The 25,805-nt window shown below is 42.1% G+C and overlaps 2 protein-coding genes across 2 annotated transcripts; one reads left to right on the forward strand and one right to left on the reverse strand.

Moving 5' to 3' along the window:
- The first annotated feature begins 2,624 nt into the window (after positions 1 to 2,624).
- Positions 2,625 to 15,608, forward strand: TMEM14A (transmembrane protein 14A). The gene is made up of 5 exons (XM_036381444.2): positions 2,625 to 2,732; positions 4,023 to 4,108; positions 5,717 to 5,818; positions 9,866 to 9,953; positions 10,956 to 15,608. The coding sequence occupies exons 2-5, from the start codon at positions 4,033 to 4,035 to the stop codon at positions 10,993 to 10,995; spliced, it is 306 nt and encodes a 101-aa protein (XP_036237337.1). The 5' UTR covers positions 2,625 to 2,732; positions 4,023 to 4,032; the 3' UTR covers positions 10,996 to 15,608.
- Positions 12,972 to 23,622, reverse strand: LOC118685770 (glutathione S-transferase). Its single transcript, XM_036381442.2, has 7 exons — positions 23,527 to 23,622; positions 19,529 to 19,635; positions 18,087 to 18,138; positions 17,724 to 17,856; positions 17,004 to 17,145; positions 14,038 to 14,169; positions 12,972 to 13,311 (listed from the first exon to the last, which is right to left on the reverse strand). The coding sequence occupies exons 2-7, from the start codon at positions 19,613 to 19,615 to the stop codon at positions 13,189 to 13,191; spliced, it is 669 nt and encodes a 222-aa protein (XP_036237335.1). The 5' UTR covers positions 19,616 to 19,635; positions 23,527 to 23,622; the 3' UTR covers positions 12,972 to 13,188.
- Positions 23,623 to 25,805: the final 2,183 nt, after the last annotated feature.

Genomic DNA, 25,805 nt, shown 5'->3' on the forward strand with positions numbered 1-25,805 from the left:
AAGATGGAAAAATATATCCCTGAAACTAAGACAATTTTCTTGCCAGATTTGAAAGTTTGTTTTTTAAAGCAAAGAGATGCTAGGGGCTGTTCAGTGAAATAGCTATGTTTATAATGGACAAAACCATGTATTTTTGCCTAAATTCATCCTTGTAGTTGGCTCAATTTTTGTAAATGGAACTTTCCAAAACCAAAGCAAACAAATGATAATACAAAACAAAATAACCAAAACAAGCTAAAATAAAACAGCTGGAAGCAGACACTCAACAGGGGAATTTCAGCCCAGATTGGCAGTAACAAGCAAGTGAAAACTATACTAGAAAGCACACAGCAACAGTAACATTGGCTATGCTACTAACTCTGTTACAGCTCTCTGTAAGGACTGAGGTGTTTGATTTGTCATGCTACCAAAAACTAATTTAATTAATTGTCCTCCTATTCAAAACCTCCCATCTGTGCTGTAAAATACAGCAACCATTTCACATCAGACAATAGTTAAGTAAAACCTTAGGGAAAACAGTACCAAATACTTTTTGTAATTGAAAATTGAAGGGAACATAATAAGCAGCATATAATTATGTGAATTCAAATTTTACTCAGACTTCAGGGTTACCCAGTCTTATTAAGTGATGAGTATCATTGAATCAGTGAACACAGCTGGTCATTATCCTAGAGGTGCCAAAAGATACTGTATTTGTTGCACTTTGGAATCCCCTCAAATAGAATTGCATGGTTCTGCTCCATTTAATTCCCTGTTTATTTTACTGTGTTTTTCAAGAGCCACAAGTCTCATAATACTTCATCAAGAAATCCACTTTCTGGATTTCAGCTTATGAATCCACTTTTTGTTTGCATTTTGGAGCCATCCTGCCCTCAAGTGTCCAGTGTTTGTTTTCCAGAGTTGGTGTACCTTAAGTTTTCCTTCCCACAGACACTGTGGTGAGATAAGGAGAGCAGTCTGTTTTCCACTGAGCAGACAGACTTGGACAGCTCACATGGAGTGGGTTTGTATTGCAGCAGTTAAACACTACCAGAAAAAAACAAATGGAATGTTAGGAGTGGAAATTAGATAGGTTTACCCTAATGAGAATGTTGATTTGCTTTCCAGTTAGCTCTTTGGAGCGGAAAACTCCCACACCTTTAAGCAAAGAAATCTAAAGGAAACACAGGATTTTGGCAGAGATTTTCAAATGACCCCTGAAGAAGGCAGGTATCCAAGTCCTATCACATGGCATTGTGAGTCTCTCCCTGTTGTGGCCATGTTTATGCTCAGTCTATTTGTGGGAACAAGGGAAGTGTGAGGAACATCGCACACAGGCACCCCTGTATCACCCCTGAAGGACACGTCCTGTGCTGGTCAAGAATCACTCACTTGAGAAAAAGCTGAAGAAACACTGCGGAGGGGGACAAAATATGGACAAAAATAGCTTGCAGTGGAATGGGTCCAGCAGAAAGAGCTAGCAGACAAGAAGTCAGGGTGTTAAAATAACCACATCAAGCAGTTTCATAAATTAGCTACGTGTTTAGTATCAGAGTGTCAGGGCTTGTGCCTGATATTTACCCTGACAAACACATCCGAGCATTCAGCCTACGTGCCTGCTCACCTGGCTTCATGCAGCAGCCCTCAGACTTTGAAAAAACACAAGCAAGGAGAGAGAGGAACCTGCTTATGAGAGGGGCAGGGGGCAGAAGGGTGCCTGACACAGCAATGAGTGCCCATTGCTGAGTCACAGGGCGACTGTGGGGGCTGCAGGCAGCAGACCCTCACCCTGTCTCCGTGGAATGGGTGCACTTTGGGGACAAGTGGATCTGCAGATGGGACTCCTTCATTCCTGAGTTCTTCCATCCCAAACACAGCAAGGGGGGTTGGCCTTAAAAGAGTAAAATATCCATGGACCTTTCCAGAGCCTGAATGGCTGGATAAGGAGTCTCAAGCAGGAGATGCCCACACTGGAGCAGGGCACAGTAACTGAGGGGCCCCAACAGAGTGTGCTGCCCTACTGCACCAGCATAGCCACGACTCACAGAACTGCTGGGGGTGGAAGGGACCCATACAGACCGTCTAGTTCATTATTAGTACCATGCTCTGTCCAACTGACCCGAAACTTTGTGTGGTTTAGTTTATGGCCATTGATCCTTGTCCTCTTGCTGCACACCACCAGGAAGTCTGGCAGCGCCCTCCCAACACCCAGCTTTGATTTATACCCATGAATGAGATCTCTCTCATTCTTGTCTAGACAGAACAGACTCAATCCTGCAGCGTCTCCTTATAAAAGAGATCCTCCAGATCCCATCTCATCTTTGTGGCCTCCGCTGGACTCTCCCCAGTAGTTCCATGTCTTTCTTTTACTGCGGAGCCCTGAACTGGACACAGCACTCCCGATGTGGCCTCACTAGGGCCGACTAGGGGGGAGGAATCACCTCCCGCTGGACACGCTCTTCCCGATGCACCCCCGGATACCACTGCCCCCCTGGCCGCAAGGGCCCTGCCGGCTCATTGCCACCCGCTTGTCCCCCGCGGCCCGGCTCCGCCGAGCGCCGCCAGCCGCCGCTCCGCTAGCGGCGCTGCGAGCGGGCCGGGCCGCGCCGCCGCCACGACGGCGACGGGCGCCCTCCTTCCGCCGCTGAGGGGCTGAGCCGGGCCGGCGCCCCACGGAGCCCGGCGGGCGCGGAGGCGGGGCCGGGGCCGGGGCCGGGGCCGGGGCAGGTCGGAGGGCAGCGCGGCGAGACGAGGTACGGCGGGGCTGAGCTGCCGCGGGGACGGCGGGGGGCGAGCGGGCGGCTGGGCGGGGCGGGGGGCCGTCCCTTCTCAAGCGTCGGCCTTCGCCCGAGGCTGCCTTCGCCCGAGGCTGCCTTCGCCCGGGGGCTGCCGTCGCCCGGGGGCTGCCTTCGCTTTCGCCTGCCTTCGCCTTCGCCTGCCTTCGCCCGGGGCTGCGCCGCGGCGCTGGGAAGCGAGAGGCCCGGCGGGAGGCGGCCACGAAGGCCAGGCACATCAAAGGCCTGGGAATTCCTGTCCCCTGCATCCCTGGCCCCGCCTCTGCAAACCGCGGTCTCCGGGGTGCCATGGCCCCCTAAAGCCACCTTTTGTCCTGAGGGGTTACGACCTGGGGAGGAGTGGGCTCGCTGCGAGTTGCTTACTTTAAATACTAAAGGCCTGACATGAAATGCTGAGTGAGCACTCTTTGCTAGCACCCTTTAACACTGTGGTCAAGGGCACAGACGCTGAGGTATAAAGAAGGATGTGCTTTATTAATTTGGGAGGACGAGGGCAAAGGTGTGTCCCACCGGCTGATGGGAGAGAGGCCGTGGTGCTGCAGGGGCTCTCTGGCTGCTCAACACTGCCATTCCTGCCTTTACACAGCACTGCCAGCGAAGTAGGGACCAGCATCACAAGCTTAAAGAAAGCCTTAAAATGCTTTCTGTGGACAGAAGCCTAACTTCAGACAATGCACCGAAATGTAAAGGTGAAATAAAAGGGGCATAGATAAAGATACACATACAGGATAAAGTACCTGTATGTGTAGCTTCCCAAAACAGCCTAAGTTTCTGTCTGGAAACTTTGAATAGACCCTAAAAATTCGGGGTTTTGCCTGGTGCAGTGTTTGTTACATGCCTCTCGAAGTGCTCCAGGTATAGAGTTGGTGAAAGGAGATGCAAGCCCTGAGCTGAGCACTCAGAAGACCTGTACGAATCCATAGTGTGCTCTCAGCTCAGCAGCATGACACAAGTACAACTAAACATGCTTTGGATGGTGTCAAGCTTGTATGCCACATATATCCCAAAAAATCCCCTAATGGAAATATGGTATATCCCTATACTGGGGTGTAAGGAAGGGCAGCAGTTAGTGAAAGGATGGTGCAATAGCCAGCAGGCACACCTTCACCTTCTGAATGTTTTGACACAGTGCTAAACATGCCTTAGGAGAGTGTAGTGTTATTTAGAACCCATTAAATAATGATTTCTTTTTTACCGGGAGGAAGGAATTTGTTTGCCTTCAGTTGCAATATATTTGTTTTTTTCCAGGACTGGGACCATGGCTGTTGACTGGATTGGTTTTGCATATGCTTCATTGCTGGTGGTTGGAGGAGTTGTAGCATACACTCGTAAAGGTTAGTACTGGGACAGAAGGATTTGGAAATGAAGCATTTGATTTCTTCTGTGCAGTGTGAGACATGAAAACTTTGCTGTAATTAGCACAGCTGCATTTTACATCCATCATATGCTGCTGTAAATGCACTGAGTTTCACGAGATGTTCTTGGGCTAACTTAAGCATTTAAGTGAGCTTGTTTTCAGGGCTAAGAGTGGAGGTTGTCATGTTATCTTTGACCTTAAATACATTTTGGGCTTTCTCATCGCCTTTCAGTCATTCCTATGTTGAGCACAGTATATCCTTGATTAAAGCTTATTTTCTACAGAGAAATCCAGGCTTGATTCTGACATTTCCAGATGCACGGTGGGAGAAAGCCCTCTACTTTTGATGATTAATTCGCTGGTACTGTTAGAATTGTGCCTTTTCACAGTAAGATAGCGAGTGGGGTTTTAGGTGGCGGTGTAGCACAAAGCGCGTTCGGTATTCCAGGGGTTTTTGCAGTCCCGTGTCCCGGCTCAGCACCGGCAGAGGTCGCAGCGGTACCGAGGATGGGCGGGCAGGAGCTGCGGGCGGGTTCCTGTCCGCTCCCCGCAGAGCCCCGGCAGCGCATCGGTCACCGCCCCTGTTCCACTGTCCGTCACCATTCTTGTGGTTCAGGGTCACCATCTCCCTTCGTAGTGTGCACACGCTTTGCTCTCAGAGACACGGCCGAATTTCTGAAAACGCTGTGGTTTTGTGTTCGCAGCCAGTTGCATTCACTGACTATCCCATTCACCTGTTCTCTTCACTCTTTAATACTTGGTCGATCCTTGTGGCAGATCTAGATAATTTTTTATTGGTTATGATTTACATTTTCTTGCAAAGTCTTGATTAAAAATACTCAAAAGGATTGGGAACTAAATGACATTGAGGATCTGAATTCTTTATTTATAAACATTTGGGGATCAGTTTAATTCAAATAAAGGTCTGCTGTGCAGATTCTACACTTTCATCATATGGTACCAAGACAAATGTCTGTTCAGAAATTTAAAATATTAGGGATATATCTGGGATTTATGAACCAGTTTTTCAATAGCAAGAAGATGTCAAGTTACTTTTAGAAGCCTTGTTTTCATCCTCGCTGCCATTTTTTTGTTTTTCTCATTCTTTATTCATTAAATGTGATGTTGGTGATAGCATTTCTTTGTCCAGGACTGATGTCAGACTGAAAGGCCTGACATTATGACCACACATGTTTTCCAATTTACTCTTTATATATATTGGTACATTTCTACCATTTTTGTAGACTCCTAAGTGCTGTAAGATATAGTTAAAATGAACATACAGTTCAGAGAAATTACAAAAATCCTTCTTAAGTGTGATAGAGAAAATAGCCAAATTTAGGGTTGTATTTTTCCCAAGTTGCAAGTATTACTGGATCCTGATCATCTCCCTCTAACTTAGTTGACTTTGCCCCTAATCCCACACATTAGAATGACCCAGTTGCAGAAATATTACCTCTCTCTTCACGGTGAGCTAAGCTGTAATGTGGCACAAATCAGTTCTATTGTAGAGAGACAGCTGCTGTATAAAGATTGAGCTTAAAGACCTTGTGTTGAGAAATAACACTGGAATGATTTCTTGCAGGTAGTAAAATCTCTTTAGCTGCTGGACTCACCTTTGGCTCTGTGGCTGGTTATGGAGCTTACTGTGTAACGTGTGATCCCAGAAATGTGAAGATATCATTGTGTAAGTGTTTCACTACAGTAAACAAACAAACAAGCAGCATTCTGAACTGCATGTAAAATTCTCTTTTTAGTAAATTGTTGGTATTGCTTTGGTTTAAATGTTGGGTTTTAACTAGAGTTCAACACTTCAGCTTAGCTTGCTGTCTTGGTTTGGAAAGACAGGAGGCTGCTAAGGAAGGCAGGAGCCTCCCCTGAAATGGAGAATGTAAACCCTCCCCACCCCTCCAAATTGCTATAAATTTTAAATTAAGGGGTTCTCAGGCAAAAAATATGGGAGCAGGAAATAACAGTTGTTTAATGGGGAAAAGAAAAAAAAATAAAATAAACAATGCAGTACACTAGATCAACCCTGATAGAGTCAGAACCCAACCTGACACCCTGTGAGGTGTTGGTAGCAGTCCAATTGGAAATGGGGCTGCAGTCCTCCTGAAGTATCAGGTGTAGTTCTGTTGGAGCAAGGGGGATCTGTAGAGAAGGCTGTATTCTTCCTCTGAAGATCCCGTGGAAGATGAAGACAGCTGCTGTTTCTCTGGGGAATCCCATGGAGAGAGCCATGCTGGTGTTCCAGAATCTCAGGTTATATCTGGGTAGCAATGCTTGGCTCCTCCCTCTGGGCAGAGCATCTCACAATGGGATGTTATAGTTCTTATCAGTCATGCACTGACATTCAATAGTCTCTTATCAGCAGAGATCCCCTCCCGAGGGAGGTGTGAATGTGGTCACTCAAAGAGAGAGATAAAGCAAACTGCCACTTGACAGAGGTAATCTGCCATACAGATCTAATGGAAAACATCTTGCATGCAATCTTCAACACTTGCAAAATTCAGGAGCCATTTACAAGGTAAGGCAGATCATTGACACAAAGCCAGTAGGTGTGTGTTACTCCTTTTATGAGATGTTTGCCTAACATTGTACATATTGTGCAATCCAGCTGATAGACAGGACATAGTACTACAATAAAATCGTTAGAGTTACAGATTGAATTTTGCAATCTGAGTAATAACGGAGATGTGGGATCCACTGTTGCATAATGTAACATATCCTCAGCTCCCAGGGAATGGAACAGTTTAACTTAGGGGTTTTCCTTTGCTGCTAAGAAAGACAGGATACAGACTGGGCAATAATTGTCGTGGCAGCTAGTTTGCCATGAAACCCTCATGGAGGCAAAAAACTGCAATCCCTTTGGGGGACATAAACCTTGCATAAGTGAATTTGCAATAAGAGCTGTTGGGAGCTTGTCTCACCCATTGTTTTAGCAAAGGTGGTTTAGGCTGTGGTTTCACATGCAGAAATGCATTTAAAATGCATTTAATCCAGATTGCGTGAGTACACAATTAGTTTTTCTCAGCTTGGAATTTGCGGTGTATTGTTCATTCTGGCTTTGTGCTTTGCACCAATCACAGTTATAAAAATTTCCATTTTAAAAAAATGTTCAGTAGCATTGACAGCAAAGTGTTCCCAGCAAGTTCTTTATTAAAGGTGGTAATTGTGGACTTGATCCGCTCCTAGATGGCCTTAAACTGGATTTCCAGTTTTGCCACCATGACCTTGCTCAGATTAAGTTATCCCACTGTTTAAAAAAACCCAAAACTTTTTTTTTGGAATGAAGACATAGCCTTAAATATATGTACATTTATAATCATTAGTGTGAGATGCTTTTAAGTAGTGTATGTTATTATACTCCTATGGGTCAATTAAGTCACTAAATTAGATACAGAATTTATGGAAGACTCATTAAAACTTTATAAATGCTGCCTGTTTCCCAATTCCCAGGTTTTGAAGGGACTAATACAAAATTTTCCATTAATGTGCTTTTGAATGTCTGATATCTAAAATACCCCCCAGTGTTTTACATTTAATGTAGTTGTAGGCAGGTGAGGAGTTTCTCAACTGGAGAAATGTACAGTACTTGTTTAGCAGAAGTTACAGCAATGAGATGAGATTGAGTTCACTACAACTGCCTTAGAAAGTTTTTCTTACATAAAGTAAAAGGAACAAAGACTTTTTAAAGCAGTCTTAGTTTAGAATGTTTACAAAGAAAGGTTTTAATTGCTTTTTATTACAAATGTGTATTGCTTTTGTAGAAAACTAGAATGTTTTCACTTGTGCCTAACATGCTAAAATGTGAAAAGCAGCTAGAGCACAAATGAAAGATGGAAATTAAGTGCATGGAAGTGACCACTCTGAACTTAGAAACCACTACAGTAAATTACAATGTAAAATAGGCAATCTAAAAACAACCCATCCATCCAAACCATAATTATTGACAGTAGTTTTCACCTATGCAAGACTCTCCTACAGTAATTTAGGTAATATTCTAGTACAAGACCTTGATAGTAAGGTTGTTGTAACTTGTCCTACATACAAAGAGTATGTAGCCAATGGGTACCCCAGGCAAATTCTCTTAGTTGTTTTATAAATTACTATTTCAGGCCAGGCATTTTCCTACTTCACCTGAAATAAGCTCTGTGTTTTCTTGGCTACTTTAATGCACTTTTATGTGTTTGAAGTAGATTTAGAAATTCAAAGCTCAGTATGCAAGAGTTAGTAGCATTCATAATGCAAGTTGATTCTGATCTGTATATGATTCACTGGATTGAATTGCTCTTGATTTATTGAATTTCTTTGGTTTAAGGTGAAACAGTGAATGTATAGCACTTTCTGAAATCTGGTCTGAAAGCTGAATGCATTAAAAAGTCTCTGGAACGTATGAAAAGGCAGGTACTAGCAAATGGGGGAAAAAAGAACATTACAGAGTGAATATGCTTTGTAGTTTGTAATAAACTGTAAATATACTCAGGACTCTGGCAAGACACATGCTGTGGAATAGTTCACTCCTTGAGACATTCTTGAGAGGATCAAGGCTATCTGACTAGAAAATAAGAGCAATGGATAATGGAGCATAATATTTTTTTTGCAGCATATCTTTGATGAGTGCACATGGTTGGTAGAGTTCTGTAAGATACTTGTAACTGTCAGGGCTTGTTTTGTATGCTGAAGTGAGTTTAAAACTAATTTTTGACCTATGAACACAGGACTGGCCCCAGGATTAGACAGTGGAATTTGAAGAGAATTAGCCAGATGGTTTAACTACACCATAAAAAGGGAAGAGACCTGTGTGACTGCCATTACTTTGGCTGTGAAAGTGACAAAGCCCAGCTACTCATGAGAAGTCCTGCCTCCCTGCCCACTTCTAGGAAGCATTTCAAGTGCCAGTTATTTAATGAAGGTAGCTATCTTTGCAGTTTCATGTGTTCTCCTCAGTCTTCTCATTTATGTAGCACTCTGCAGCCATAGTTCAAAGTGAAATCCCTATGCCTGATGAGTTCAATGGTGCCTCCATTTTTAGATTAGACTACTCCAGGAAGAAGATGTAGTTTCTTTCATAGTTATTCTCTGCTGCTTGTGCTGTATTTATTGCCCTCTTGGGCTGCCCACCTCTTGCCCACAGGCAAGGAAGTTTCCCTCATAGCAGAAGGCTCCAGAGGAATTGTAGTCATGAAGAAGGAGATGTTGATAGCCATATTCTGTAGCAAAACCAGGTGGCAAACCTTCCAATATAGTTTTTAAGGCTCAGCAACTAAAGAGCTAATATTCTAAAAATAAAACAGATAAGAAGTTGACTGCTCTAGCTCCTTGAATAGTTAAAAAACAGCTGCAATGATCTAGACTGGTGGGATTTATGAGACACTATTCCTGTAATTCAATATTCATGTGACTGCTATGGCCAAGATTCTTTCTACTTTGTTGGTATCCCCATGAATTTAGATATTGGTGAGTAGAATTGACTGACTGACAAACTTACCCAGTCTTCATGGAATAGGATTCAGCATTGTACTGCACATAGAAGCTTTATTTGTAACTAAAAGAAATCATAATGGTGTATTTTGGAAAAGTAAGAATGTTTTTATAGACTCTGTTTCTGATCTAATGTTTCACTAAATTGCAGTTCATAGAAAAACAGAAATGGCCTTTGATAACTCTGCGAGTTCCTGAGTGGTCCACTGAGAAAAGTGAGAACATAAACATATTGGATTGTCTTTTACAGTTTCATCTTTTCTTTTGACCATTATAATGGGAATGAGGTTCAAGAGGTCCAAGAAATTAATGCCAGCTGGACTAGTAGCATGCCTGAGGTAAATACATATTGCAGATCTTATGGTAAAGATTTCACAGGTTATCAAATAGTTGCCATTTCACACCCTATTCAAGACACTGTTGGTGGAAGTCACTGTCATTCAGCAACTATACAGCTTAAGTGAAATTAGTTTCGAGGTCACAGTCCTGTTTCCAGTGAGCAGCTTTTTCATCTTACTAGGCACATACAGCTGGTGAGAAGTGACTTTCTCGGCACAGAAAGGAGAGGGCAGCAATTAAATATTAATGCATATTGATAAGGCATTTGGAAGAACCTAGATAAACCTTAGTGTTTTCGAACACATACATATAAAATTAGTCTAATTTCATACAACACAGTCATCTTAAAAAAAAAAGGCCAACACTTTGATTTAGAAGTGCTGCATTCCAAACTACTGGAAGCACAGTACTGTTGAAAACCAGGACGTTTTAGACCTGACCTAAGAACTTTGGCCAGTATTAATGCAAATTTAAAAAAAAATCTGGCTGTTCCAGCTGCTTTATTGCTGCTGTTCAGCATTCTGGAAAATATGATTTTCTGAATCTATTAATTTGGAATTAAATTATGGAGCAAGTTCAAAACTTTTTTCCAAATTAGTCTGTAATGCAAAACATTTTCGAGGTGTAAATCAGAATCCCCATCTCCTGAAGGAATAATAACGGTTGCTTTTTCATTTTAATATTACAGATTTAATACAACACCATTCTGTTTTACTTCAGTTACATACAGGGAGGAAAAAATCAGAAGCAATTTGTCACCATTTAAGAATCGGGACTTACACTGGAAAATGTCACTGTCCATTGTGGATTGCTTTTCCAGCCTAGGTGGGCTTTGTTTTTCTAGACACTGAGACTGGAGATCTGGACACCTGAAAAGACAGCTTAATAGAGACTCTAGTGTCAGTTATTTATGAATGCACTGTCATTTAATGATAACTTACACTCATTTTATTAATGACAGCCATATTTATGTTTTCTTGTTTTGTTTTTTTTTTTTCCAGCCTATTGATGATTTTGAGGCTTGTTTTTATGCTGCTGTAGGAGAATTTAGAACTGAATATGACTGCCATGCCAACCAAACAGACATGCTCTCCGTACTTGAAAGACAAGTTTGAACACAAGTCTTACCCTGCATTTATATTTTCTGTAAAAGATCTGTACCTGTTAATCAATTATTGATATGTTGATATTTTAAAAGCTTTTTTAAAAACTAAAGCAAGTGTTTTGTTGGTATATTTTGATCTACTTTCATTTAAGCGGTCTATTAACTCATGGGATTTTTCTTTGTAAGTTTGATCTCTTTTAGGGGTGCAGAGCGCCCCAGGAAATTGAATTACTCTTGCACTGTACCTCTGAAATAATATCTATAAATACATGTTTATGCTAAAAAGGTATCTTGTACTGAAGTATAATTTTGTAGTTTCTGAGATTAAATAATCAGTTCTAAATCAAAAAAGTCTTGGGCCTGTACTGTGTTGCACTAAAAAACAACTTTCTTTCCAACCCACGCTCTTGTTCCCCTGGTTCTACATATAAAAAAATCAAATAAAATGTAACAGGTTTGAAACTTATCAGTTTTTTAAGCAGAGGAGTGAGCCATTTTGTCAATGAAAGAGTCTGGTGCTCTGCTTTGTACTCAGTAGTGGTTTAAAACATGTTCCATGCTGTAAATTGCCAGTGACATGAACCATGGCTGAGGTTTATCATCATGCTGCACAGAGAGGTTGTAAGCTCTCAGTACTCTGGGACAGGTTTGCCATTCCATTCTCACACAGATTATCTTGCTGAACTCCCCCCTGGTAAGCAGAAGAGACTGTTCAGTCACCACCTATTCAGGGATTGAAGTTGCTTTGATTTGTGTACAAAATAAATATTCCTGAAGTCTCACAGCTTGGCTAAGACTGTCTTCTAGTGTACAGGGAATATAAGCAAAATCATTAGGAAGCAGTATGGGTGGGTGCCCTCTTGAAGACAAACAGAAATTTTGCTGCTTTTCATTTTTTTCACACAAAGCTTGCTTATGAAGGTTATTGTGTATCATGATACCTCCTTTGTGATGGTTCCTAAATCATAGCACTTGTTTGGAAGAGAGGAATAGCCCAGCGAAACAAGTGCTGTGCTGGGCAAAGCTACTGAGGGAATCCTAATGTAAAGCTGTTTGGAGGTCAGCAGTGCCCAGGTGACTGGGGCACTTGTGGTTTGTACCTCTGAGATGCACATGGCTCTTCTTAAGCACAAGTCAGGGAAGGAGTTAACTTTGCTGGGCAGCAATTCTTCATGTACCCTGGCTGACTGTTTGCCTAGTCAGCTGGAGAACCGCTGAGGAGAAACAACTAAGTGCAAAGAAGGATGGCTTATGGCAATGTTCGTAAAGGGAACAGTGATTGTTCCCATCAAATTAGGGTAAAGATCTGACATAGGAATGCATACTTTAGGCACTGTTGAGGTAAAACACACTCTTACTGAAAAGGTAAGCAGCCAGTGCACTTGGCTTTATAACTGGGAAGTGACTGCAGAAGGTAAAACCTTACAAAAAACCACTGAAGGAGCATTTGCCTCACTGACCAGCCAGCCAAGCAGCAAAAGAAGAGCAAGGGAATAAGTGCTCTCAGCAGATGAAAATCACAGCAGGCCAATTAAACACAAGGACTTTGATCTTTCAGTGAAAAAATCACTCCTAAGAGATTCATGTGGGGATTAGAAAAGTTTTTTACTTCTGCCCATAAACTTAAAAGGATCATGAATTTTAGTTTTATTTTTAAAGGTTTTATTTCCTTAATTTTTAAGCCAGGAAATACAGCAGGGAGACAGTGAACTTTCTAGGAGACCACCTAGAGAACCAACCCAGAAGATTCTAGGCCTGAATTTAAATGACTTCTCAGTTTTCAGGGTGTGGCTCCTCTGTCTGGCAGTTTATTAAAATGGGGTTGGGGATCATGTGGCTTTTCTAGAGTACTCCAGAAGCTACAACTGAACATTTTACTCTACCAGGCATCCATTATAATTGAACACACAGCAAGTGTCAGCATATTTTATTTCATATAACTGCTTCATTAAATTCTTCTTTCTAGACTCAACAGATCCTAATCAGCCTTTTACTCTAATTTAAAAGTGTATTCACAGTGTATTATTTCAACACTGGCCATATGATGCAAGTTACAGAGCACATCTATGCAATTTACTCTTACAAAGCAAGCTCTGGTAATATACTACAGTTGGGTTATTTTCATCAGATTAGATATTGAATATTTTCCTCACAACAGCAACAAACTTCTCATCTGTTGGTGGCTTCCGCTGGCTGCCAGGCTGTAAGAATTTTTTGATTGTTGGAATGTTGCTGATTCTTCCTTTAAAAGCCTGTAAGAAACAACAGTAAAGCCAGTGAGATAAAGGAAATTATAATTCCATCCTTCATAGTTTAAAGATCAGGTGACTTGGATTTTTACTTGTCAAACATACTTATTAAACAGTAAAAGGTATTAGCTTTTTCTGATCTGTAATGCTGATGCTATACCTTTGTTTCCCAGATAGGAATGGGAGAAATTAATATTAAAGAGTTAAGATTCATCTAGTAAAAAGTGGAAGAAAAAACCCCACATAGTAATCCTGCAGATATATTTGAGGAAAAAAAAAGAGGCAAAGACAGGAATATCTCAGTGCAAAGCACTACAGAAGTCAAGATATAGGAAACTTAACTGCTCCTTGTATATGATTTCTTAAAAATGTAATTTTGCAGGCAAAAAGAAAAGGACAGGAACTGCAGACACACCAGGGCACAGACTTTCCTTCTGGATATTGCTGCTGTGTTTGAAGATATGGAAGTAGCAGTTAAAGGACCAAATTGGTAGCACTAGTGAGTGAATTCCTGCCAGCTGAGAACAGCTAGGAAAAGCAGAACTGGAGAAAGGTGAGTCCCCAGCAGCTCTGAGGCAAGGCAGTGCACTGAGTGCAGGTTTTTGTAGTCAAGCAGACCAGAGAAGTGTCAGTACAATGGCTCAAAAGATGTAAACATCAATTAACTTCCAACAACAGTCAGTGAAATTTGTTTGTTACCTTCCATATTGACAGCAGATGATTACTAACCTGCAGCAGAGGGAATGCAGACAGTACATCAGGCTTACATTCTTCTGCCATTAAAATGGCTTCCAGCAGATGGACATCTGCCCAGCTTAATTTGTTGCCAACAAGATAATCCTGTCCATGATCTTTTAAGGCCTATAAAGTATGAACAAATAAACAAAAAAATTCACATGGGATCTAACTATTTTATCTAGGTATTTCATTGCAGACAGATTTCTGAAAAAACACAGCAGAGCAAAGCCATGCAAGAACCTATGAAGTTAGAAAGTGATATGTATTCTTTCAACAAAAAATTAAATCAGAATTCATGTTTCAGTGTGTGCAGTCCCATCTCTCATGCTAACCTACTGCACCAGGTAGCTGTATACCAAGTCCAGTACCACAAGAAAGACTTAATCACACAAAAGGAACAGGACTAAAGTAATTGGAAGAGGTAGTCAGGCCAGTTTACATGTAAGCACACCTCTAATTTTTAAGAAAAAAGTTAAGTGAATTTCCAGATGTTTCAGCAAAATTTGAGTCTGCTGATTACAGTTTGAAATATGTCCAGAATGAAGGAATACAACCTTCCTACCCTTTATCTTGTAAGGAAGGAGAAATGCTTTATGGCAAACTGCTGATGCAAGAATCACAGCCTGCCAAATCCAACAAGTGTAGTGGACAAGTTGAGATGAACATTGCAGCACAGCTTCAGAGCAGTCACCAGCTCTCCAGCCTACCTTTGTCCTGAGGACTGTCACCCTCCCATCAGGAGCAAGAGAGGCCATGTCTGTGCCTAAGTCACACCAAGGCTACTCCAAAGTAACAAATGTGCAGTAAGACATCAGTCTGTGACTCTGGAAGCCAACTGCTTCTCCAGGCCCATCTGTCAGTTCCACCATAGAGGCAGCAATCATGGGCAGAGTCACAGCTGATCCCTTCACATACTTACTTCCTACACTGCTCTAACAAGGTCTAGCACAGCTTGTTTATCACACCGTGTGGAAACTCCAAACATAGCATCTGATTGCCTGCAAGGCTTTGTATTGCCTTTTGCTGCTCCATCTGGCTGCTGAGTGTTTAAAGTGAACTCTCACAGCTAGGTATGTTTCCTGTCAGCTTCCAGAATGAGTAACACATAGACTGCAAACCCTGATAAGCCGAATCAATAGACATCTTAAACAGCTGGTACAGAAAGAAAATTATTAACCATTTTAACAAAGTTAACTAGGCTAAAATAATGGAAAAGTTCAGCTGTGTCTTTACATTAGCAAATAGGGGTTACTTTAAAGACTCTCCTACGTGGAGCATACATGCTAAAACATATCACAACAGTACTTTATGCCACCTAAGCACAGGCTTAGAGAATTTTGGTGCATTTTTATTGTATAGTAACTTAAAACACATATTAGACTTTGAAAGATTTGGGTGTGTAATCAATATGTCTCAGCACAGCCCTCCATTGGTATGGGAGTGGATATATATGAACTCTGATTACAGAAGTGCTGGATTATCATTTACATTGTTATTTTACAGGGAGGCCTCTGTGGGTTTTGTTTGTACAATTTAAGACTCTAATAAAGTGGGACATGAAATTGCAGTTTCCTGTAGTTTTTGAGTGGACTTCAGCTGCCTGGTTACAAAGGCTTCAAGCTGGAAACCCAGCTCAGCTCTGAAACAGCACAGCTTTGTACCCTTGGCAGATTTCCGAGGAGACCACTGTGCCCTGAAAAAGCACTGTGAGAAAGTCTGTACAGCACAACCATACCTGGCACCAAAGGAAAAGTTACAAACAGAAGCAAACTTGTGAGATGAGGATCACAGCTGGCTCAATTCAAACAAGAAAATCTTAACACAAAAAAAATTCAAAATGTCCTTACAGGAGAAATAAAAGAACAAAACAAACAGCAAGTTGTGGAAAATGGCAGCTCAGTAACATCCAGGCAATGTTCCAGGGAGAAGAAAAGAACAATCCATCCCCTCCTGACCAACTCCTCCCTAGCCAAGAAAGCCTCGTCGTGCGCTCTAAGGGGATGGCAGGCACAGCAATGCCTTCCCTCACAGCTCAGGCTCTTTGGTGCATGCTAGCCAGTAAATAATTGCTTTATGCTTTCTATGCTACATGTATCTTGCTTGCAGAGCCTCTCTGTGCACACCTAAGGATGCCCAAGTAGCAATTCAGAGAATGAAAATCATAGTCTCTAAATATAATACATTTAAGCAATTGATTTAAGGAAGATCATAGAATTAGATCCTTAGCTGTAAAGCACAAACATATTTTACTTTGAATAGCAGGAATAAAGGAGGCTGAGTGTGACACCTTATTGTTCTCTTCAACACTCTGACAGGACATTGTAGTAGGGTGGGGGTCAGCCTCTTCTCCCAGGTAACCAGTGACAAGAGAAAATGGACTCAAGTTGCACCAGGGCAGGTTTAGATTAGATCTGAAGAAATTTTTGTTCATGTAAAGGGTTGCAAAGCACTGGAACAGACTGCCAGGGAACTGGTGGACTCACCAACTCTGAAAGTGTTCAAGAAACATGTGGATGTGTCACAGGAGGACACAGTTTGATAGTGAATATGGTGGTAGTGCTGGGTTGACAGTAGACTTAATGATCTTTAGAAGGTCTTTTCTAACCTTAACAATTCTGTAACACATTACACTTCCAGACAATAAGTACTGAAGGCTGGCACAAGTATTGGAATGGTGCATTTAGGCAAAACACTGGAAGCCATCAACTACAACTTTTCCAACACTAAGCTAGGTTGGAAAAGAAAGACAGCAAAGAGACCCAGTACTGAAACCAGCCCAAAAATTATTTTGTGGCCCTCTTTTCACATTGCTGGATACTGGCTCCATCATACATTTCTAGAGTTCTACTGTCACTTGCCTTCTGGAAAGTATATGTGTGGGAATAGTGGGGGAGTGGGGTAGGAGGGGGAGCCCAGAACCCACTGTCTTTGTGAACTGCTGGTCATTTATCACTTACCTTTTCATAAACAGGGAAGTACCTGGTTGTAGCTCGTTCAATGATTAAGGCAAGATTCTTTTCTTTTGTATCAGCTGGTTGAAAAGGGAGATACATGATCATTCCCATTAGGTCTGTAGTTCCCTCCACGTACATATCAATCCTGGAACAAATATTTTTGTTCAACATATATCATTCAAACTTCCCATTTTGATTATTTTCCCAAAATAAAACTTTGAAATGATCACTGAGTAAAATGTTTATTAGTGAATGTAACGTAATACACTGGTTTATTTTCTTGGTTCCTCCACTTTGAGAAAACTTCCAGCTTTTTTCAAAGCACAAATTGTAAAACGGGCTCACAGTATATGCAATAAGCAAAAAAGAAAAGGCTGCAAGTAATGTATTTAAAGTGGAATTCATGCTATTTTCCATTAATAATCTATTCATTTATGCTGTGGGAGAAAAGACTGCACATGCAAACCACTTTAGGGGAAAAAAAATTAGTTTTGAGGTCTAATCATGAGAGGATGCTGGCTAAAAATTGCCAGTCCATAATAATCTCCACAGTTCTGGAGGTGCCCTTCCATTCTCACAAAATAAACTCTCTACAGTAAGTGACAGTCTGCTAGGTATACTCACCTTTATACTAATGCTGTGCAGATACTTCACAGCAACATTCTTTCTGTAAATATTAACAATCATGGAGGAGTGTTAGTAAGCCGCACACTGTTACCATACCAGGCTCTCTCCTTCAGGTCCTTCCCATAGAGGTTGTACTTTGCTGCAATGTAGCTGAGGATGGCTCTGGTCTGCACCATCTTCATCCCATCCATCTCCACCATGGGCACCTGCTGAAACAGCAGGACTCCATCTAGGGAAGAAAAAGGATCAAGCTACTCAGGCCACTGAAACACTACACTGAAAATAAGGAAGAGACCTGGTAAGAGAACAAGACATTTCTAATTCTCAAGGATGAAAGCATACACAAGGAAGTTCTTCTTTACAGGTCAGATTATACTGCAGGTCTTAAAAAAATACCTCCTGTTGTTCTTTTGTTCTGTGTATGTGAATTTCTGTTTAGGGTACGGTTTACAGACTCACCATTGCGCAATTTTTCTAAGTCTTCTTTTGTCTCTATGAATTCTTCCTCAAACTGAAAAGCAACAATAGAAAACAACACTGTCACTCCAAAGGCAGTGGAGAAGTGGAAGGAAGTCTGGCAGTTAGAGCTCACCTCTCCACACCATTCTCCATACTTCTCTCATTGTGTTGACCCTGTGAGGAATCCATTCAGTGCCAGGAGCTGGGTGAGCAGCTGCAGTTCCAGCTGCTCATGGAGCCCTGGGAGCCCAAGGCAAGAGCTGGGAACTGCCTCCCTTTGCACAACAAAGGGCATGGGGACGTGTGGCACTGGCCAGGTGAGCCACAGCAGGACCCCATGACCCCAAAGCTTCACTTAGACTGTGAGGGTATAAAAGACCAGCAGTTTCCTTTGTTTCAAGTCCTTCCCTGGAGTTATAATGTTACAGTGTTGTTGCACCACGATTAAATTATTTTAAGGACTGATGGAGAGGCTCCTGGATGATCAGACAGGAAAGTTGCCTTAACAGAGCCCTATTTCATCTCTGCTCCAGCAGAGACTATAACCCAAGACTTTGGTGTCCCCAACTCCACAGGATTGTTCCATGCATTAAGCTCCAGAAAGAACTTGTTATAAAGACCACAGTCACCTGCATAAACCATAAATTGATACCAAATTACTCAATTAAAAAGCAGCTGATGCCACATGAAATATGGAAAAACTTATTGCAAATTATGTCTCTCTTACACAGCATTTATCTGCATCTTTAATCCACTGGATTTTTATTTTTTTCAATAAGGACATTTGAATGAGGACAAGATCTTGGTTTCCTCAGCACTTGTGTTCTGCAAATTCTCTGTCAGCAATATTCTCAAGTGAGCACCATTTAAAAAAAGCCTTTTATTTCCAACAGAGTATAAATAGTTTCAAAAAAACGTATTCAAACAAAAACTTAATGTAGGAATTAAGATGCCATAGGATGGCCTTCACCTGATGTGAATCTAGATAGATCCCCTAACACTGCCTTTGGGGCGCATCTGCTGATTTATCCTACTCAGGTCCTGACCCAAAGAACAAAAGGTGCTTTCTTTGGAGAGAATGTTCATAAGTTTTCACGTGGTATGCATGGTCTTTCAGTGGAGAAGACTCATGAGATACAGGGAAGTTATGAGCATTGGCAAAAAGTCACAGTTTTGTCTGTAGCAACAATTTACAATCTCATCTTAAAGTATGTTTTAAAAATTACACCCATCAATTCTCTTTATATGTTAAAATCTCTTCACTGTGTAACTATGGCTCAAGGAATACATAAAATAAAACACAAGAGTGTATCACTCAATCTAAGCATTCTGCATCACAATTTGTGATGATGTGCATATCCCTAAGCACAGATGCAATTGGGAAACCCTTCCAGAGAATACCTATTTTAATCACAAATCACTTTATAAAAAAAGGTACAAACCTCAACCCCAGCTGCTGCTAACAGCCATCGGATTGACTCCATCTTCCCCCTTCCCTTGGTGTAGTGCAGCTTGGGTTTCCCCGCCATGATTTCAGAGTTCTTGTTTCCTGATAAAATCAAGATGATAATCTTATGGAAGCATGCTTTAAATTAGCATCTTGAATGTACCACTCCAAACTATTAAATACAGTTGGATAAATGAGAAAGTAGAAGAACAATCAAGTCCTACATGCTTGTGTTTGATACAACCAAGTTTCCTGTGGATGAATGGAATAAAAGAAAAACTACACAGTAGCAGAATGTGCAGCCATTCAGCCACATCAAGACAATAAGATAATATAATATCCTAAATAATATATTATTGTAGTTTGAACAGCTTACTGAGTTTTACAACCAAAGCAGAACTGTAGGGTATTCCTGAACTAGCACATTTTTAACCTTGCAGTGATGCAATCTCTTCAGTAGGTGCTGGGTTTTGTCACATGTCATACCATACTTGAAAAATGTACTGTATCAAATGAATGGCTTCCAAAGAACACCAAACTAGTGTCACCAGCACTGTTTTCACCTCTCTCATATGACAATTCAGAGCCCTGAGCTCCTGTGCCTTTACAAATATGCTTTTAAAAGCAACATATATCACCAGGGCTTCTACATTCCTTATCCAGCTGCTACAGTCAAACTGTAACAGAGATTTATATTCTATCTGCCCTGAACATTCAACTTTAAAATCAAAAACCAAATGGATGAAACTGACCTCTGTTGGGCAGATAAGGCCTGGGCAATGCCCCTGGCAGCAGGGGGCTCAAGTCAGCCCATCAGATGATGGCACTGGGATGAAACACTTGGTCCTTTCAAATTTCCTACCATGTGCAGTCACATGCCACTGTATGACATGGGCAGCTGATGTGAGCTTGCCTGATGCTGAAACAAAGCTAACACTGTACTCTTATCTCTAATGGGTCACAGAAGAATGAAGCAAATTTCATAAGACAGAGGCACAGACTAACAGAGTGCTTCATTGTCAAGCCAAAGGTTTATCTGTTCACAGGCAGGCTTATTTATGCTTGCATTGACTTCACAATACATAGCTGAGCCACAAAGTACAAATTTTGGCCATAATCCCAAGGCGTCAATAAAGAGGCACAGACAGCACAACAATGACAGGGGAGACTGCATCCTTGGGCCACTCCACTGAAGTCCTTTGTGTTGGGTGCTGTCTTGCACAGGCTCTACAGCATACAGCCATCACTCTGTCAGCAACTGACTCACAGGAGAAAGAGGTGCCCCCATCCAAAATGCGGATTTTCAAAACCACTGCTCAGCTTCCACCTATCCCTGTGTCATAGTTTAGCAAGAGGAGAATTTTAAAAAATAATAGAAAAAGTCACTAACAAACTAGACATGAAAAAAACCCGAGAACTTCCTCTTTTCTCTTTCACAAGTTACCAACAAATCATTTACAAGATCCAAACAACATGTTAACCCTTTCAGTACATCAAGCCTCCCTCAATAAGAAAAAAAACCCCTCAAAATACAAACATACGAAAAAACAACATAAAAACATCAAAGCCAGTAAAAAAAGCAAATCCTAGAGAAAAAACATAAAGAAATATCTTAATTTTAAAACTAAAATCCTCTCATAAACTATAGAGAAAAAACTCTTTTTCCCTATAACACCTAAAACTATAAAAAAATTTAAAAATCAAATTAATATAAAACAAAAACCTCCATATTAAAATAAACAAATATTAAAATAACAGTAATCCCATAAAAAGTTTTTAAAAAAGTAATCCTATACCCCCAAGAAAAAAAAAATCTCTGTTCCTAAAAATAAAAATAATTTTAAAAATAAATAATAAAAACGTTTACCTTTTAACAACTCATCTTTAAAACAATACCCCATAAATCAACATAAACAAACTGTAAGAAAGCTTATAAAAAATAAGAACTTCACAATTACAGATTTCCCCGAACAATTACTATTCGTTAAAAAAACACAAGAAAACTGGCTTTTTTTCTTACAGAAAAGTCTCCATAACATTAACAAAAAGGACTTCTCTCCCTAAGTAAACTAAAAAAAACTATTTTAAAAATAGTAAACTAACTATTTTTTTTATTGTATTTACATTATCAGTAAGAAAAAATATAAAATAAATAGAAATATTCTAAAAATTTTGTTCTAATTCTTATTACTCTTTCTTTTAGTTACTGTTAATAAACTTTTCTTTATACTCTTTTAAAATTTTAAACCTACTTTACCTTTCTCCTTATCCTACCTCACAACAAAAAATAAATACATTAATAATTAACCAACACCAAACCCACCACACTCTTTAATACATTAATCAAAAGAATCTCAAAAGTAATAAAATCTCAAATTAACAAACCAAACCAAACCAAACCAAAACTACACAAAATTAGGATTTCTACCCAGTTTCAAACTAAAACCACGACACCCAGGCAGTGTCTGTGTCCCTGGACACCTCAGTCCCTGGTAGCAAAGTTCCCCTGATACAAAAGGATGTGCTTGTCAATAGATTGTGCCTCGAGTGGAGCTGGCATCTACTCCAGCACTGCTGGATGCCTGGCTGCCACCTGAACCAGTCATTCAGAAAGGGACTTGGCACAGCGCCCTACCAGGCCCTACACACACAGGACCATGATCTAAACCTCATTTCTATTTCCCATGTATGACTTACACTACAACAAGTAAGAGAGCTCCTGACCTTCTATACTTCAGAAATACTTCATTCCCTGATGCTCAGAAAGTAAGTGTTGGTCTCAACTTCACCAGAGGAGAACTGCACTTAAACCCTCACAGAATGGACAAACATTCTAACCTCCAGCAGTGGGAGGTCCAGCGGGATCAAGGCTGAGAAACACACTGTAAGGACAAGCTAGCATAGGCAGAAAGAGCAAACTGACCTCTCCACAAAGCAGAGCTGGAGCTGATAAAATTCAGCCCACGCAGATCACTGACTGCCAGTCTCAACTCAGTGCTCCACTGAAAACCGGGACCTATCCCCTGAAAAGCCAGGAATATCTTCCTGCGAATGAACTGCTAAAGGTCCGAATTTGGGGCTCGGGCTGAACACTTACATAGGGCTGCAAACTATTTTGGTGACCCTTTTATGGCTCTGTAATGAATATCCCTTTGTAAAATACTGAGCAGTGATAAAAGAGTCGCAAATTGGCAAATCGTCTTTCTTGAATAGCAAGTATGGACCTGAAAATTAATCACAAACTTTCTTGATGTTTTCGCACATCAGACTTTCCTTGGACCACAGCCACACAGGTGTCAGAGAGGCAGCTACTGCCGTGATCGCTGTATTAAAAACACTCCACGTTGTTTTGTCCAAAACAATTCAGGCACCAGCCTTTCAGTGAGGAACAAGTAAATTAATTTAGCAGCAAGCTCGTAATCTGATCCAAGATCTTAAAGTTGCTTCCTGTCTGGATACGGGCCTCAGAGCAGTTCTCTGCAACGCTTTGTTGCTCGACCCCGTCCCGCACGGGCAGTTCCAGAGCAGCCCAGCGCTGCATCGCCCGGCCCGGCCTCCGGACCATCTTAACACTGCAGCTGCTCACCAGCGGCTGGCTTCCTCTGGGGCTCGGGCCAAGTCCGCCTGCGAAAAGCGTCCTTCGACCGCCGCGGGTCTGGACGAGGGGAAAGGCAAAGTACTCCCAGAGATTGCAAAACTCGCACTCTAAAGAGCAGTTTCTCTTCAGCTTCCCCGCTGATCGTACCAGAGCCAAACACAAATAAACCCCCTCCGTGCCCACCCTCCTCGCCCGTCCTGGTCCCTGCTGCAGGAGACAAGCTGGGGAATAACCCCTGGGCAAACTCCCTGGAGCAGCACGGCAGGACGCTCCTGAGGGCCAGCCGGTCTGTCCCGCACCTCGCCCTTTGCCCTCCGGCAGGAGCCCTGAGCCCGGCAAGAACCACTCGCTCCACCGGGCTGGCGCCGCCCGCCCCCCGCCCGCCGCCGCAGTACCGTGTGCCCGAGCCGCTCCGCCGCCACAGCCCCGGCACGGCACCGACACAGCGCCAGCACAGCACTGACACAGCCCGGCCCCCGACACACGAGCCTCCCGCCCCGTCAGGCGGCCGCTCCTCCCCTCGGCTGCCGCCGTGCCCACCGCCCGCCCCGCCGGGCGCACCGTCGAGCCCTAGCACGGCGGCTCAGGGAAAAGCCCCCCCGGCCTTGTCCCTGCAGTCTTGCCGAGTTTCTGTTGCAAAATGTGGAATATGTAAACATCTTCTTGACAAAGGATGTGCTCTGATGTTTGATCTTTGTATACTTTCAAGCCTAATCAACAAGAAAGAAATTCTAATCTGTGAAACAGAGAGCGGCTACCTAACAAGGTCTAAGTGAAGTCCAGCTGTGGGAAAGAGAAATTACTTGTCAGGAAAATTGCCTTGATAAGAGTTGACCATGCTTTAATGATCTCAAACCTAGGGGGAGTTTAACAAGGCTTGGAAAGAACGATGTACCTCTGATAGTGGATACATAAAATACAGAATTTATGGGCCACAAGGGCATTTGGCAGAACTCCCAAGATAAGGAAGAAACTAAAAAAGCCCACTCAGCAACTGTGCTGAGATCAGCTCTGAACGGGTAAAAGATAATTCTGGCAGGGAGAGATTTTCACACTACTGACTCACAGCCCACTAACTCAAGAAATCCAACTCAAAAGAAGAGAAAGACCCAGTGAGCATGTAGAATAATTAGCATGAGAAGAGGGAGAATCATTAACCAATAGAAGAGAGAACATTGATTATTAAAAGAACTAGATGACTTGTAGTCAATGAACATTAATGCCTTTGCTTGCTAAAATGAATAAATAGTAAAAACATGTTATTGATTTTTGGAATACCACCAAGCAACCAGGCTTGCACAACTCTGAAATTAATAGTCAGTGTCTCACTTAAGTGTGTAATTATGGGTTCGTTGCACACTGGTAACAAACATAGATTTTCTGGACAACGTTTCCACTGGGCTGGCTCCAAGGCAGCTGCACATCAGGGACATGGCCAGGACACCCTGAGCAGGGGACAGGCTCAGAGGCCCCCGAGGCAGCAGCGATTGTGTGAGGGAGGCTGGGGCTGCAGGCCCTGTGCAAGGCTGCAGGCCCTGTGCAAGGCATGCAAGCAATCCTTGTGCCAGGGCCTCTGGCTCTGTGTGGCCAAAAACTGGGGTCTCTGTGGGGGGTCCTGACACCACATGGCCATGCCAGGAGCTCATCCTCAGAGCAGGCCTGATGGCATGGAGTCAGTACCCACAGGCCAAGTTTCTGGTGGCACTCAGCAGCTGCCAGTGTTGTCCAAATGCTTCAGTGAGGCAGGAGAGAAACAGCTCCTGCAACAACCCTCTGTAGCTTCAGCATGCTTTGCTGCTGAAAAACATGGGTTTATTTCCTTTTTTGATGACAAAAACTGGTTCCAGCTGCATGACGTCTCCTATGAAGAAACTCTTGGCTTTAGCAAGAGCTACAGAGCCCTGAGTTTGCCCAGCTGAAAACTGCCAGTGCTCTAGTTGTAGCTGGATTTAGGGCACTGACTCTTTCATTTACAAACTTGCTTGATTTGGTGTTTAAGTAGTATCACAGAATCATAGAATGGTTTGGGGTAGAAGGCACCTTAAAGATCATCTAGTTCCAACCCTCCCACCCTGGGCAGGAACACATTTCACTGCATAAATGCACATTTTTATCAAAGTTCCACAGTCTTGCTAACCTTAGTAGTGGAGCTTGATCAAAGTGATTACAATGAACAACTGCAGTACAACTTGTATTAAACTTGGTTTCATATTCAGTGACATAAGTCAACATGGATTCCTGCATTCCAGGGTCTCACTAAGACCTGACACCATCCTGGCTCCTCCTTTCTCAGTAAGTTTTAAGCTGGTGCCCAGCATTTGTTTCTCAGAGTCTGCAAAGGGCTTTTAGCTGCTGCAATAGACCCTCTGATAAAGGAAACATGGGTGAAGCTGCAGTACAAGACTTCAAGTGTCTAGTGGCAAGCAGAGGTGCAGTAGGAGCTCTGGTCCAAGGATATTCCAAGTTAAGCTCAGAGGAAAGCTGAATCCAAACTTTCAGCCTCAGCTAACCAGAACACGCAGGCTTTTCCTGGCATTTCCCAGAAAAAAACATCATGACCTACTGTTTGGATTAATCTCTCCTAATTTTCCAACAATTCTAGGGAATGCAATAAAAACAGAACTGACAGATCTTAGGCATAGAAGCAGCAGCAAGAAATCAATGAACAGCTGGG

Source organism: Molothrus ater, chromosome 3 (assembly GCF_012460135.2).
Source record: "Molothrus ater isolate BHLD 08-10-18 breed brown headed cowbird chromosome 3, BPBGC_Mater_1.1, whole genome shotgun sequence".
Lineage (NCBI taxonomy): Eukaryota > Metazoa > Chordata > Aves > Passeriformes > Icteridae > Molothrus > Molothrus ater.